General features: G+C 46.9%; 1 protein-coding gene across 11 annotated transcripts in view; it reads left to right on the forward strand.

Annotated features, from left to right (window-relative positions):
* TJP1 (tight junction protein 1) overlaps positions 1-14,341 on the forward strand; it is a 104,346-nt gene that overhangs the window by 19,805 nt on the left and 70,200 nt on the right. For 7 of the 11 annotated variants that reach the window (XM_058155900.1, XM_058155902.1, XM_058155904.1 and 4 more), the window contains exon 1: positions 3,499-3,600. The exons of 3 other annotated variants lie outside the window; for them this stretch is intronic. In XM_058155900.1, coding sequence (XP_058011883.1) covers positions 3,514-3,600 — 87 coding nt within the window. In that variant the 5' untranslated portion in view covers positions 3,499-3,513. Of the gene's footprint in view, positions 1-848; positions 1,075-3,498; positions 3,601-14,341 lie in introns of those variants that run through there. One more of the 11 variants, XM_058155911.1, reaches the window with a different exon arrangement.

Raw genomic sequence — 14,341 nt, forward strand, 5'->3', positions numbered from 1 at the left:
CCCGGCGAGGGGGAGCTCTGGGCTTTCTTTGGGGGGGAGGGTCTCTGCGGGTCTCCTCCTCCTCCCTCCCTCCTCCTCCTCCTCTCTCTGACTCCGCTGGGAAAGTTTTGCAAGAAGCGGCGGGGCGGGCGAGGCTGTGGCTGCCCTGCCCGCGCCAGCCAGCCATGCCTGCCCAGCCTCCCCTCCCCTCCCCTCCCCACTCCCCCCCCGTGGCCGCTGATAGGCTCGCCCGCTCCAGGAAACTCTCTGCCCCAGTCCGTGCCAGCTCCGCGGCCGGAACCAAAGCGGCCCGGGGGAAGGGGGGGCGGGGGCGGCGCGACCCCAGCGGAGCCCGGGTGGGTCTGGGGAGGGGCGCGGTTTGGGGGGGGGGCTGAAGGGGGGGGGAGATTTCATTGGAAGCTGAGCTCGGTTGGCAAAGCGCCCCCTCCCTCCTCCCCTCCCTCCTTCCCTTTGGGGAGGGGGGCAGAGCCATGCCAGCTGGGGGGGGGTCAGCGCCTGGGGAAGGGGCCATCGCAGGCAGCCAGGGAGGGAGGGAGGGAAAGACGCGCTTCCGTGCCCGCCCGCCCCCAACTCTCCCCCCCCGGCCCCCCCGCGGGTGGGAGAAGCGCCGCCGACCCTCTCCAGCCCGGCCCCAAGCGGGGGCTCCTCGGCGCGTCAAAGAGCCTCCGCTGGGCCGGCCCGGGTCGGGCTCGGCGGGGCTGGGCTGGGCGGCTGCGCGCGCAGGGCGGCGGGGGGCGGGGGAGGAGGAAGGAGGGAGGCGGCGCCGGGGAGGGGCTGCAGCGGCAGAGCCCCAGTCAACCTTCCAGCCCTCCGGCCAGGCCCCCCCGCGCCCCCGCTGCTGCTGCTGCCGCTGCCGGACCGGGCGCAAAGTTGGTGGCCGCCTCCTGCTCGTCCTCTGCGCCCGCGTGCCGGGGATGGCGCCGGGCGCCGCGGCCTGAGATCCGGCGGGCAGCAGCAGAAGCGACCGGAGGGGCGCCGGCCGGCCGGGGGGACCCCCCGAGCCCCTGCGCGGGGGCAGGAGGGGGAGGGGGAGGGGGGGGGAAGGTGTCCGCCCGAGTCGTCGCCGCCTCCAAGGTGAGCCGCGCCGCTTCCCTCCCGGCCCCGAGGGAGACCCCCGCCCCCCCCCGCCCGCCAGTGGAGCCCCGTTGCCGAGCCCGCCGGATGCCCGGAGAGGAGGAGGGGGCGCCGGGTTGGCGGGGGCACCTGTGGGGGGGCTATTGGGGGGAGGGGCTGCAGAGGCGGGACCCCCTTAGACTGCCCCCCCCTCCAGACCCCGGCGAGGGGGAGCTCTGGGCTTTCTTTGGGGGGGAGGGTCTCTGCGGGTCTCCCCCCCCCTCCTCTCTCTCTCCTTCCCTCCGGGACTCCGCTGGGAAAGTTTTTGCAAGAAGCGGCGGGCGGGCGAGGCTGTGGCTGCCCCGCTTGGAGGCTCCGGGCGCCCTGCTGGCTTTGCGAGGAGGGAGGTTTGGGGGAAACGGGGTGGGGTATCAAATCTCCCGGCTGCCTCCTTGGCGGCGGGGGAGGGGGAGGCCGCTTCCTCCGAAGGAAAAGCCCCCCCACCACTTTTCTTGAATTCCCAGCCACTTTGTTTTCCTAGGGGAAGGAAGGAAGGAAGTCGTGGTGGGCTTTGTTGGCCAATCTGGCCTGGGGTGGTGGGGAGGGATTTAAGATCTGAGCCCCGCCCCGGCCTTAATCTTCCCCACCCTGACCCCCTCTTCTCCCCCAGCAGGGAAGGGCTGGGTTTCCTCTGGGCTCCGTCCTGTGAAATCTGGGCAGAATCAGCTCCCCCCCCCCTTATTTGAAATATGCACGCATGTCTTTGCAAATTGGGTTTATCAAGGCAGGTGCCCACCCTGGGTCCTCTCTCCACAAATAGGCCTGGGACTGATGCCACCCCCCCCCAGAAAAGCTGTTGGGAGACTTTGCCCCCCCCCCAACACCATTGAAACCAACACAGAATAACAAGAGTTGGAAGGGTGCTTGGAGGTCTTCTAGTCTCCTTCCAGCGTTGTGATCTGGGCTGTGAATGGAAATAGTGTGGTAGCACGTGGGCGGGGGGTGGGTGGGTGTTGTGTTGTTGTGGGCCCACAGGACGTGTCCTTTCTCTGGAATTCCACAGTGGCAATTCCTGAAACCCAACCAACAGGTTTGCAAAAGTCTTGACAGACGGGAACTTGACAACCCCGGGCTCTGAATCAGCCACTTCGCAGACCTGTTTGGGGTGGTTTCCTTGGGGAAACACCTGCTGGGGCTCCGAAACAGGTGCCTCCTGCAATGCGCCGAGGAGGACATTCATGCTTAGCAGCGGGTTTGCGTGCCTGGTACATGCCAGGGAAGAAAAGGATTCCGAAAGACATCCATCCACCTGTTGGATGTGCAGCCTGGCTCTTCGGCTTGGCAGAGGGTGGGAAAGTGGAGGGGGGGTGTTCCTCCTTTATAGACCTGTGGAATGGCAGCCTTAATTCTGGGACTCTCTGACAGAGGGAAGCATGAATCAATCTCCCTGGAGAGTCGGAGTGGCAGCTCCGGGGCGAAACTCTGCAGTTTCGGTGTGATCTCATTGCTGTGCCTCTGTTCCCAATGCAGCAGCCTCCGTGTTTGCAATCTGGCAGTCCTTCTTGGCACCTGACAGGGGCGGGGGGGGGTATTTGGTGGCAGTCGCCGAGACTCCTTCGCCAATAAATTATTGGATCGGCTTTCCGGAGCTTATTTTTAACCTCCATTCATTGGGTGGTGCCTGCAAAGGCCCTGGGATGGCCCCCCTTTGCAGAAAAAGTCAAATTTAGTCCTCGGTGGGGCTGTGGGGTGTGTGTCTCTGTGTATCACTCTGTCCTGTACCCCTTTCTTTTTAATTACTAAGACAATCACTTTCTGCTCCCTTTGCCAACATTTGCCAACTCTTCAGGAGAAGTGGGGGGGGGGGTTTGGTCCAGAATCTAAGCATTCATATTCCTGATTTTTTTCCTATGGAAGTCCATGCATTTATATTCCTGAGTGGAACCGGTTGTAGATCAGAAACAAAATCGCAGATCCTTTAAAAGGGGGAAGTGTTTTGTAAATCTAAAACTCTTACAAACTCTGCCGGATAGATCAGGGGTGTCCAACCGTGTCAGCTTCTGGATTTCAACTCCCAAAATCCTGGAATTCTGTGAGTTGAAAGTCCGCAATTTGAAAAGTTGCCACGGTTGGACACTCCTGACTTAAATAATAAAAGCTGGTATTTTAATGACCGTCCATTGTTTGGCCTGCAAGAATGCAGAGACTTGGTAGCTAAGGGTTTGCTCCGGAAATATGTGTGTGTGTGTAAGAGGACCTAGGCCCTGCTTTGTAGCTTATTATTTTTGGCAAAACAATGTTGTTAGGCCTCCTTTTCCATTGTGCAGTGAGAGAACCGGGTTTATTAAACCTGCCCAAGGAAGGAAAGCAATTCGAGCCAACTCTCTTTAAAGCTCTTTACGACATTTTACTCTGCTTTGTGGCACACACCCTGGTGTGGTGTGTTGGTTTAAGCACTGCATGTTGACCGTTTACCAGGAATGCTTTGGGTCAGAGATGGGAAAAGCAGACTTCAAATGTCCAGAGACGAAGGAAACATTTACAAAGGTTTGTATGGGTTCAAGTCGTGGTGCAAAATGACTCCCCCCCCCTTTTTTAAGGACACATCATAAGCAATTTGGAAGCCTTGAACATTTGGTGCACAGAAAAATTGGTGAGGAACACACCTGCACACACACACACACACACACACACACACACACACACACACACTATTTGTGTAGCAAATAGAATAGAATAGAATTTTTTAGTGGCCAAGTGTGATTGGACACACAAGGAATTTGTCTTGGTTCATCTGCTCTCAGTGTACATAAAAGAAAAGATACCTTCGTCAAGAATTCTAATGTGTTCCATACTAGAGGTGGTTAGTGGACCAGGATGAAAATCCCACAACCAACCAGTGTTATTCCTTTTCTGGCTTTTAACTCCTTTAATTTTGGGCTTGTTTAATGTTTTATACCTCCGTTTTGATGATGCTTGCAAGTCGCGCAGTGTGTCTTGTCAGTGAGATGGGAGGCCTATAAAATGTAATCAATTAATCATGGAGTGGAATTACTTCTTTCTAGCGCTGTCTTCTTGGTTACAACAGTGTCTGTCTGAGTAAATTCATGCATTGTGTTGAATTTGAGCTGGGGGTTTACACAGTCGAAGCAAGAAGCCGTAAAGTCTTAGGAGCTGGGTTCTTTTAGCTTGCCTTCTTTATATTTTGGTTTTTCTGTTTGTTTGTGTTTTTGTTAGTGCCATTGTCTGCATTGTGGATGGCCAATTTGCTTACTTCATTCCCACTCACTTTGGAGAAATATTAACCAACGTTGTCTTGATGTTCTTGAGATAAGGAAAAAAAAGTCCTGGTTTTCTGTTGCTGCATTTTGGAGCTCAAACGGGACCCGGCTCAGTAGGAGTGAAAGTCACTAATTAATGCTTCGTTTACAAGGGATGAGTCGGAAGTTCATCTAATTATCTGTTGTTTTTTTTCTGCAGACTTGAGACGTAAGCAATCTTTATTTGGGAGCAACCTTGGAATCAATCTGTCATTGCGAGGCTTAATATAGTAGTTTTGTTGTTTGCCTATTGTGGAAACACAATTCAGTTATTTATCATGGGACATGCTAATCCCGTGGGGTTTTAATAGCCTGTTGGATTGGGATAGTCTCCAGGGTTGTTGTTTTTTTATTCTGATATCAAGCTTGCAAACTACACCTCTCTCAGCAAGGAGCAGTTACACCTTAGGCTCCAAAAGGCACACATATAAATATATATTTAAGGATTTCTTCCCCACGGCCGTAAGTAAGACGGTCATAACTCAGCTTTTTTCGGGGCCGCTGTAACTTCGAACAGTCACTAAATGAACGGCTGTAAGTTAAGGACCCCCTGTAGTAGATGGCTTCTTCCATTGCTCTTTCCTCTATTGTCTAGAACTTTGGCCTGTCTAAGTGGGGAGGGTGGTTGAACCGTGTATGCATAACATTTGCTTTTGGCCATAACGGGTGACTGTAAAGGAAATTAGCTCATGCAATATTGTCAATGTAGTATTTTGAGTTGGGAGGGAACGTTCAGTTGGCTCTGGTCCTACAACTGTGTGTAATAATCCATGGCTAGACGCAGAGCATCGATTGAGCCTTCATGTATTGCCCCTCCGGGCTAACCCTCATGTCACGTTAACATCCTTTCCGTTTCTTTCTGTCAGTGGATTCCCACCCAGGCCAGGCCAGGAAGAACCCCAGGAGGATCTATGATGATTGTAGAAATGACTCAGGCCATTTTGAGACCCTGCCCAGAGAACCTACTCATCCGTTTCTGGTTTGCAAACTTGCAGCTCTGAATTTCCGGGTGGATAGACTTGGGCGAGGAACAAAAATAAACAGAAGGAGACTGCTCAATCAAAGGGGAGGGGTTGTTTTCGTGGGATTGGATTTGTGGAACCAGTTGAGAAAGAAGGACAACATTGCAGTAGGTGTTGGCTTCTCTAGCCTGATACACCTGTGCCTCAGGTTTCTGTCAGGTGGGGGTGGGGTCACCTGAAACATCATCAGTGAAGAACCACACACTTCCTCCTGGGAGTTGGCAAAGGCCTAGAACAGGGGTGTCCAAACTCAGCAAAGCTGGCTGAGGAACTCTGGGAGTTGAAGTCCAAAAGTCTTAAAGGGACCAAGTTTGGACACCCCTGGCCTAGAAAGTCTACCACCCTTCTTTTCTCCCCCAGCTTCAAAAGTGAATTTGGTAGAGGAGAATGCAATGGAAACCCTAGGCTGGAAGGGTTGGGTTGCATATCTTTTGTACGGGGAGTGGCCCTCAAGGTACAGGTTGTCCTTGACTTAACCACAATTCATTTAGTGACTGTTCAAAGTTAACAATGGCGCTGAAAAGGTGACAGGATTGTTTTTCACACAACCGTTGTAGCATCCCCATAGTCGGTCACGAGATCAAACTTCTGATATTTAGCAACTGGCTCATATTTATGATCGTTGCAGCACCCCCATGGTCAACTGACTTATAGTTATGACCTCTGCAGTGTCCTGGGATCATGTGATTACCTTTTGTGACCTTCTGACAAGCCAAGTCAATGGGGAAGCCAGATTCACTTAACAACTGTGTTACTTACTTAACAACCTGCATTAATTCACTGAACAGTTGTAGCAAGAAAAGTTGTAAAATGGGTCAAAAGTCCTTTAGCAAGCGTCGTGTTTAGCAACAGAAATTTTGGGCTCAGTGGTGGCTCACGATAGTACAGGTAGCCCTCAAAAGTTGAGAACTACCTGTACTTCCTTGATTCTAGATGGAACCCCTGAAGACTTAGGGTTGTGGCAGTCAACCGATAACTTTTAAGCTGTTGGTTCTGCAATTTCTACCTCCTCAGAAGTAAAATCTCTTGGCATCTAACAAGCCTTAGCACTCAACTTCATGAGATATGCAAGAATTGGCTCAGGTGAGGGACTCCATCTTGGGAGTTTGGCAATTGGTGTACTTGTATCAAAGGGAAAGAGCTTAAAATGTCCATTTTATGGGGCACCAGAATTGTTGGAATATTTCTGCTTACCACTGTAATTGGTGAGAATCTGTAGCTTGCTACAGCTTTTAATTTTTTAAATACAGTTTTTCAATGGTTTTCACTTCGGGGTGCTGATGTGTCTTTTTTACTGGCGTGATGAATGGCCGTAATAATTCTTGTGCTTACAGTGGATTAGACTAATAGGTTATTGCTTTTTCAGTGGGCATTTCATAAATTTAAGAGAGGTAGGCCAAGATGCTACTGTTGTAGCAATTGGACTTGAATTCTTACGACTACCAAAACAGGGGCTTGTTTTGAAAGAAAGGATTTTAATTAGCAGGGTGTGCAATTTCTAAGAAATAAACGCGATATGGATGAAAGCATAGGATTTAAGGAGAGTGTGATGTTTGTTTTTAAACATTAGTTAATTTGTGCAAATCAGATTTTGTTTGAATTATTGAGTAATTGCAGCAAATCATATTCTCTACTCTTCAGACAGATTTTTGCTTACCGTCCTTAATTTACTGATGATAGTGCTGAGTATGCACAAAGCAACAACTTTATCTTCTTCTTCTTCACCAAATCTGATCAATTTCATATTTCCTGCGGTTTACATTTTACATCAGGCAATCAAGAATGTTTTGGCTACCTTGCCTTAAATGTCCCAGGTTCCAACTTTTATCCTTGCTGTCTCCTTTCATTTCCATCGATTCTTAGAGATTGGCAGGCAGAGATTCAAGACAATTCTCACTAAGTTAATTTTATTATAGATACTAAAAAAGATACAATGCAGGATGGAAGCTTTCTCAGACTCAAGCTGTAGAAAGAGTAAACCCAAAGTACGTGTCCTAATAACCCTTCTTCTGCCATTAGATTCCTGTGGACCGAAGGATGGTCCTTTCTGATTGGAAAGAGCCAATTGGCCTTTTTTTGCATAGTCTTCTTCATGGACCAATGTAGTCTACAGCTCTTTGTTCTTCCCTTCATTGTATTGTCCCTGTCTTGGACATGATGGAACCTGGACAAAGCTGATAATGCATGAGATGCCACCAGAAAAAACTTCTGCTGGTTGAGAAGAGTTGCTTTTGAAAGTGACTTCAGATTTTGAGAATTTGTCGGACTTTGAAACCTGGAGATATGGGTAGAATGAAAACTCCCATCCCCACGTCTTACACCCATGTTGAGAATGATAGAATAATGGGGAGAAACTTGGGTTTGTTTTTTTTCATGCTGTATCAAAGTTTTGATCCTATGCTGGCTTCAGTTCTGAACAAAATTAGGAAGGAAACACGTTATCTGGATGGGTTGAGAATGTAAGGCAGGTGGAATTTGGAGATTTTCAGCGCCTTCTGTTAATCGAAGTTCATGGTGTTTTGCTTTGTTTCACATTTTTGTTGTCGGGAAACAGGGAAATCTGGAAAAGTTCTCCTGATCAGGTGCAAAATAGACTTAGCCATTTTCTCTTGATCTTCGATGTCACATCACCCAAAGCCATGATAGATATTTTGATTTGAGTGGAAAGTGGAGTATAAACCCAGCTATTGTGGTTTCCAAAACCTTCTTGTGAGGATCCAACCAAAGCTATGTGTGTTTGTGTAGACGTGTGTTTAAGAGCCTTTGAGATTAACTTCTTAATGTAACTGGATCTAGGGTTTCTTCTGGGCACTTTCCAAACTGTGGGAAAGTCTTTTTCCAAGATTTTTTTTTTGGGGTCTCTTTTAATCATATGTTTCGTCACATTTACAAGAAACTCCCCCTGCCAGTTAAAATATGACCTTTATTATCCCTTATACTGGAAAGATTAGAATACATTTCATCTTAGTCACCATCATTAGTGCCTGGTTCTCAAGCACGCAGCAACCTCACTCACTTAACATTCCCCAAATCCTTCCCGTTGCCCGTGGGAATAAAAACTTTGGATTTGAAAAGCTCTCCCTGAGATATGGTCATAAAATCAACTCCAGTGGTAAATAAAAAGGCCCATTGCCTGTTGCAGGTTTTACCAAGTAGGGTATCTGGTTGAAGTAAACTTGGCATTTTTATGGAGCAAATTGATTTAATAACCAGCATGAATATTTTCAACCAGATGCCAACAGGGAGAGATTAAAGCAGGGCTCTCCAACCTTGGCAACTTTAAGACTTGTGGACTTCAACTCCCAGAGTTCCTCAGCCAGCAAAGCTGGCTGAGGAACTCTGGGAATTGAAGTCCACAAGTCTTAAAGTTCCCACAAGGTTGGAGAGCCCTGGATTAAAGGACTCCCATCCCCACGTCTTACACCCATGTTGAGAATGATAGAATAATGGGGAGAAACTTGGGTTTGTTTTTTTTCATGCTGTATCAAAGTTTTGATCCTATGCTGACTTCAGTTCTGAACAAAATTAGGAAGGAAACACGTTATCTGGATGGGTTGAGAATGTAAGGCAGGTGGAATTTGGAGATTTTCAGCGCCTTCTGTTAATCGAAGTTCATGGTGTTTTGCTTTGTTTCACATTTTTGTTGTCGGTGTTACTGAGTTCTCCTGCCAGTTTCACTATCGCAAAGGTCGGAGTTCAGTAGAACAGAACTACGTTTTAAGGCAGTGGATTGGCATTTAATTGCTGGTGGCCTAGATAAGCGATGGCAGAACTTGGAAAACTAAGCAGGGTTCAACTCCCTGTCTACCTCTTGGAAGTCCCAAGGTTGTACGGTGACAAAACAAACCAACAAACCCGAAATAAACAAGGAACAATCCACATCAGTATTGTGGTTGTAGAAATGATGTGACATGATCCTTGGGAGTTAAGATTCATCCCAGAGTAGACTTTATCTTCAATGCTTAAAAGATGGTTTTGTAGCATTCTTGGGTGGATGTATCAGTGATTTGCAATCACCATGGCAATTTATGGAACACTTCGACACCTGTTTACCCAGAAGTAAACCCACAAAGCCCAGTGGGACTGACTTACAGGTAAGTGTATGTAGAACAGAGGCCTTGGAGAATACAGCAGTTATTTTAATGTTCTGCAACTAATAGCAAGAAAAAGATTTAACCAGCAACTCAACGGGTTGACTCCCATTGAGTTGAACAGCCCATGAAGCTGACCCCTTGCCCTGGGGGGGAGGGGGGCTGGAGGTCAGGAAAGTCAACCATACAACAAAATTAAATTCATCCGTCAGGAAAGCTTGGAAGAAGGTCTTAGGTTAAATTTCAAGGGAGTTTTGTTCAAACTCCATGAACGAACACTGCTCCTAATTTCCACAGAGCCTTGTTAGAGAGCTGTTAAAAATATTCCAATAATTTTATTCCTCAAGGGGTTTTGAGAATTTTAATAGGATGTTTTCCACAAGCACTAGGTACAGATGTGATCTGTCTCAAGCAGAAGCTTCGCTGGCTGAGGAATTCTGGGAGTTGAAGTCCACAAGTCTTAAAACTTGCCAAGTTTGGACACCCCTGCTCTAGAGGCATGTTGCAAAAAAAAAAAACAGGGTGAAAAAATCTATCGATGGCTATAAGGGAATGAAAACACCCTTAAAAGCAGGAGGGTAGAAGCCCATCCAAGTGGGGGGAAAAACACCCTCCAAAATTATTGGTTGTAAATTCAGGTCTATTGTAGTATTGATGGTGGGGGGGTAGAGCAGTTATATATTTTTTTAATGTTTGTAATTGCAGTTGTGTAAGATGGGCTTGTCTTTAGCTGCAGACGGTTGGGTGAGAGATTAGCTGTTCCTTGTAGAGTCTCTTCTGAGTCATGAATGAATGTAGATTCATGTCTGGGGCCACCAGGCAGTGCAAATCTTGTAGATCAAACCGAGTGGGTCATTGTTTTGGATGTTGGATCAGGTGGTCCTGAGTCCGTGTGAGATAAAGCTTAAGGATAAACTCAGCTTTATTCAGCATCGGACCTAGCCAGGAATTCTGATTTTTCCCACCCAAGTATCAGAGAAGTTTTCAGGAAATGGCTGTGTGCTGAACTCAGGAGTAGGAAGTAAAACAGGAACGCAAAAGAAATATCTGTTGCAACATTGTCTGAATATATTTATTTTGTGGTGCCTTGCAGTACATGTTTATTTGTTTTGTTGTGTGTTTGCTAAAGTAGCCACAAGCGACTCATTGCCACTAGTAGTACTGTAGTGAAAGAAAGGTGCTTGAGGCTCGTCAAAGGCTGTGTGAAACAAGACAAAGTCCTTGTTAGTATAAGAAATTCCTCAAATACTTGTCCAGTGTATTCAGCTCTGTGGAATCAGAACTTGCTTTCTAAAAGATTCTGCCTGGGTCATTGTTTCCTTGCTTAATTTTCATTGGTTTTGGGCAATCCCAGCTGGTTTCATCACAAAAGAGGCAATTGTCACAAAAGAGGCAATTGACAATGGAAAGCTATGATGCACAAACTTTATCAAACTGTTGCAAAGTAGAGATAAGGATTTCTTACAACTTGGAACCAGAACTTTAGCCAAAAATGTTAAATACTTTTTTAAAAAGTCTTTAAAAAAACCAGGTTTCATCTGGAGAAGATTTTACATTGCACAACTTAAAAGTTATAAAATTCCAGTTAAGGGCTGCATTTTTAATATCTCAGGAGAACCTGTGCAGCCTCAGTGTAGTCCTGTACTTATCGCTGTTTGTTTAATGACCATTTGAAGGTACGGTGGTCTTGAGAAAAGTGACTTACGACCTGTGCTTGCACCTGTGACCATCACACCACTGTCAGCATGACTGGACCTTTGGCGACCAGCTCACATTTATAATTGGTTGTATGGGTTGTACAATCCATTGCAATTTGTGGCCTTTATTGTTTTCCAGCCCCCCCCCCCAAAAAAAACCATTGGGGACGCTGGATTCACTTAATGTCCATGCAGTCTGCATAACTGACCATCGTAAAAATTGTCATATAGAATAGAATAGAATAGAATAGAATAGAATTTTATTGGCCAAGTGTGATTGGACACACAAGGAATTTGTCTTGGTGCAGATGCTCTCAGTGTACATAAAAGAAAAGATACGTTCATCAAGGTACAACATTTACAACACAATTGATGATCAATATATCAATATAAATCATAAGGATTGCCAGCAACAAGTTAGAGTCATACAGTCATAAGTGGAAAGAGATAATTGGGTCAGACTCAACTTATGACTGCAATCACTTAATGATTAAAATTCTGGATAGAATTGCGAGGCAGGTGAGCTTCTAGCAACTAAGGTGCCCGCTGGTGCCAAGTCAGAAGAAACTAGCAGTCGTTCCGTCAACCTTAATTAACAGAGTTGGAAGGGACTTTGTAGATCATCCAGTCCACCCCCTACCCCCTCCAAGCAGGAGACCCTACACCATTTCTGACTGATGGCAGTCCAGTCCCTTCTTGAAAGCCTCCAATGAGGAAGCTCCCACAACTTCTGAAGGCAACTTCTGTTCCATGGGTTGATTCTTCTCCCTGTCAGAAAAAATTCTCCTTATTCCCAGGTTGAATCTCTCCTTGATCAGCTTCCATCCCTTATTCCTTGTCTGGCCTTCAGGTGCTTTGGAGAATAGCTTGACCCCCTTCCTCCTCTCTGTGGCAGCCCCTCAAATATTGGAAGACTGCTATCCTGTCTCCCCTGGTCCTTCTCTTCACTAGACTAGCCATGCTTCTGCGGGATCCTTGCAAGCAACTGAAGGCATCTGGAAGCTTCCAGAAGCAGGAGAAAGACGGACTCTCATCCCGGGTCTCCTAAGAAGCATTTAACGGAAGCAAGGCTCCCGTTGGATAATGTATGTGAAGTGCTTCAGACACTTGAAAACAATGTCCAAATGTTTACACTGCAATTCTTAAAACTAAAGAAAAGGCTTTTCTTTTCAGTGCAGGGAGTTGAGTCTTGTTATAAGGAAGGGGCGATCCAGACATGTGTTTCCTGCCCATTTTTTTTTTTTTAATTGTTCAAGGATTTTTCTGCCTTAGAGATTTCTTTTAGCAAAGAATGGGTTGGGCTCTCCAAAGTGGTCAACATCGTCCTTCAAGATGCTGGGAAGGTCGAAGTTGTTGTTATGCTCTTATTATTCGTCGTATTATTAAAAAGTCATATCTATTAAGTTATTTTCCTCAGATCAGGGTTTGGGGAGGGGCTGATGAACCGCCTGAAACTTCTTGAAGGGGATGGAGAGCTCTAACGCCTGATCTAGAAGGTTCTCCTTGTCTTTGCTCTTAAGTCCATCCTCCTGGATTCCTACTCTTCCTCTTCCTCCTCCCTGTAAACCCCAATCCCTTCTACCACGGGTGATGTTGCATAGTTGGGTCAATAAATGTCTGCAGCAAAATCAGGTTCAGAGAGCATCAGGAACCCCCACAGTTGCCTCCTCCTTTTCCTCCTCCTCCTCCTCCCCAATTGATTCACTGCATTTGCTTCTCTTTCAATCTCTTGCAAACTTTTTTTTTTAAATATTTCTTCCAAGCTTCCACTGCTGTAATTACAGATCTGGAAATAACATGGCGTCCCGCTGGGCAGAACTGCAAAAAATAAATTAAAAAATGGCGTTTCTCCCTGGCACAAGAGACCCTATCTTCACGTGTCATCTCAGAGCATTGCACCACTAGTTGAGTTTTTGGTCCTCACCAGCCTGGAGAGGCTGAACTAGCCTTATATCTCTCTTTCCTTCGACTCCCCTCCTTCCGAAAAGACCCTGTAACACCCCCCCCCCAAACAACCCTGGGATGGCTTATCTCTGGTAGCTGCAACATTGTCAGTGTGTGCTGAGCAAAAAACCCAAAACCTTGAAGTGTTGATTCTATTGTCTCAAATTCTTATTTTTTTCCCCCCCAAGGTTGGAAGGCCCAGCGGGTGGGCAGGGGGGCTATTTGCAGAGGAGGCTGAACTGTGTTCCATTGTTTTGAAATTGGGGTTAACTGGGCCAGGAAAGAGAGAGAGACACACACAACACAAACACACACACACACACAACACACGCCTGCACACAGACAAACCCCTTTTACAGGAAGTGTGGCTTCCTGCAAACAACACAAACTGCCTTTTTGCTCCTAAGCGGGCAAACAAAGGAAAATGGTTTAAAATTCAAGGTGGAGAACCAAGCCTCAAAAACATTTTCTTTCTTTCAATAAATAAAAGAGTTGTTTTGCTTAGCACAGGGGTCTCCAGATTGATTCTGGGAGTTTTAAATCCACAAGTCTTAAAGCGACCCAGTTTGGAGACACACACACCGGCGCTTCAAGTGTTGGATCTAAGCTCCCTTCCCTGCTGTTTTAATCTGCAGAAGATGGGCTGCAGAAGATGGGCCTTGTAGTCCCAAAAGTCCAGCATGCAGGAGGGTGGCTGCCCCGGGGATGTAAGGAGTTGGGGGTGTGTGGGCGTGGTTTGGGATTAAAGCTTAATCTGATGCCAGACGGGAAAACCTGGTCTGGGAGATGTGGATCAAGCTAATTCCACCAAGCCTGCGTTTTGCTTTGTTAGAAAAATCTGATGTCATTTCACCCAAAAAGCTGATTTAAGAGAGAATTCCAGCATTTAAGCAAATTCTGGATTCTGAGACTGCAAGCTTTATTATTATTATTATTTACGGTATTCATTAAACATGAAACTCCGGCAACTGAACATTCAAAAATGCATCACAGATACCATTGACTGGTGCTAATGGTTGATAGGGGTTGCTACCAGCATCCTAGGTATCAACCGAGGACCTTCTTAAGATCTACGATGTTCCGAGTAGCGCAGTTTTTTGCAGTTCCACTGGTGGTATTGCAGGGACCTGCAATTTTTTGATGTTTGTGTTCATGTTGTTGTTGTTGTTGTTGTTGTTATTTACACAAAATGACAGTATACACGTGATTAAAAT

This window comes from Ahaetulla prasina, chromosome 13, assembly GCF_028640845.1.
Source record: "Ahaetulla prasina isolate Xishuangbanna chromosome 13, ASM2864084v1, whole genome shotgun sequence".
NCBI lineage: Eukaryota > Metazoa > Chordata > Lepidosauria > Squamata > Colubridae > Ahaetulla > Ahaetulla prasina.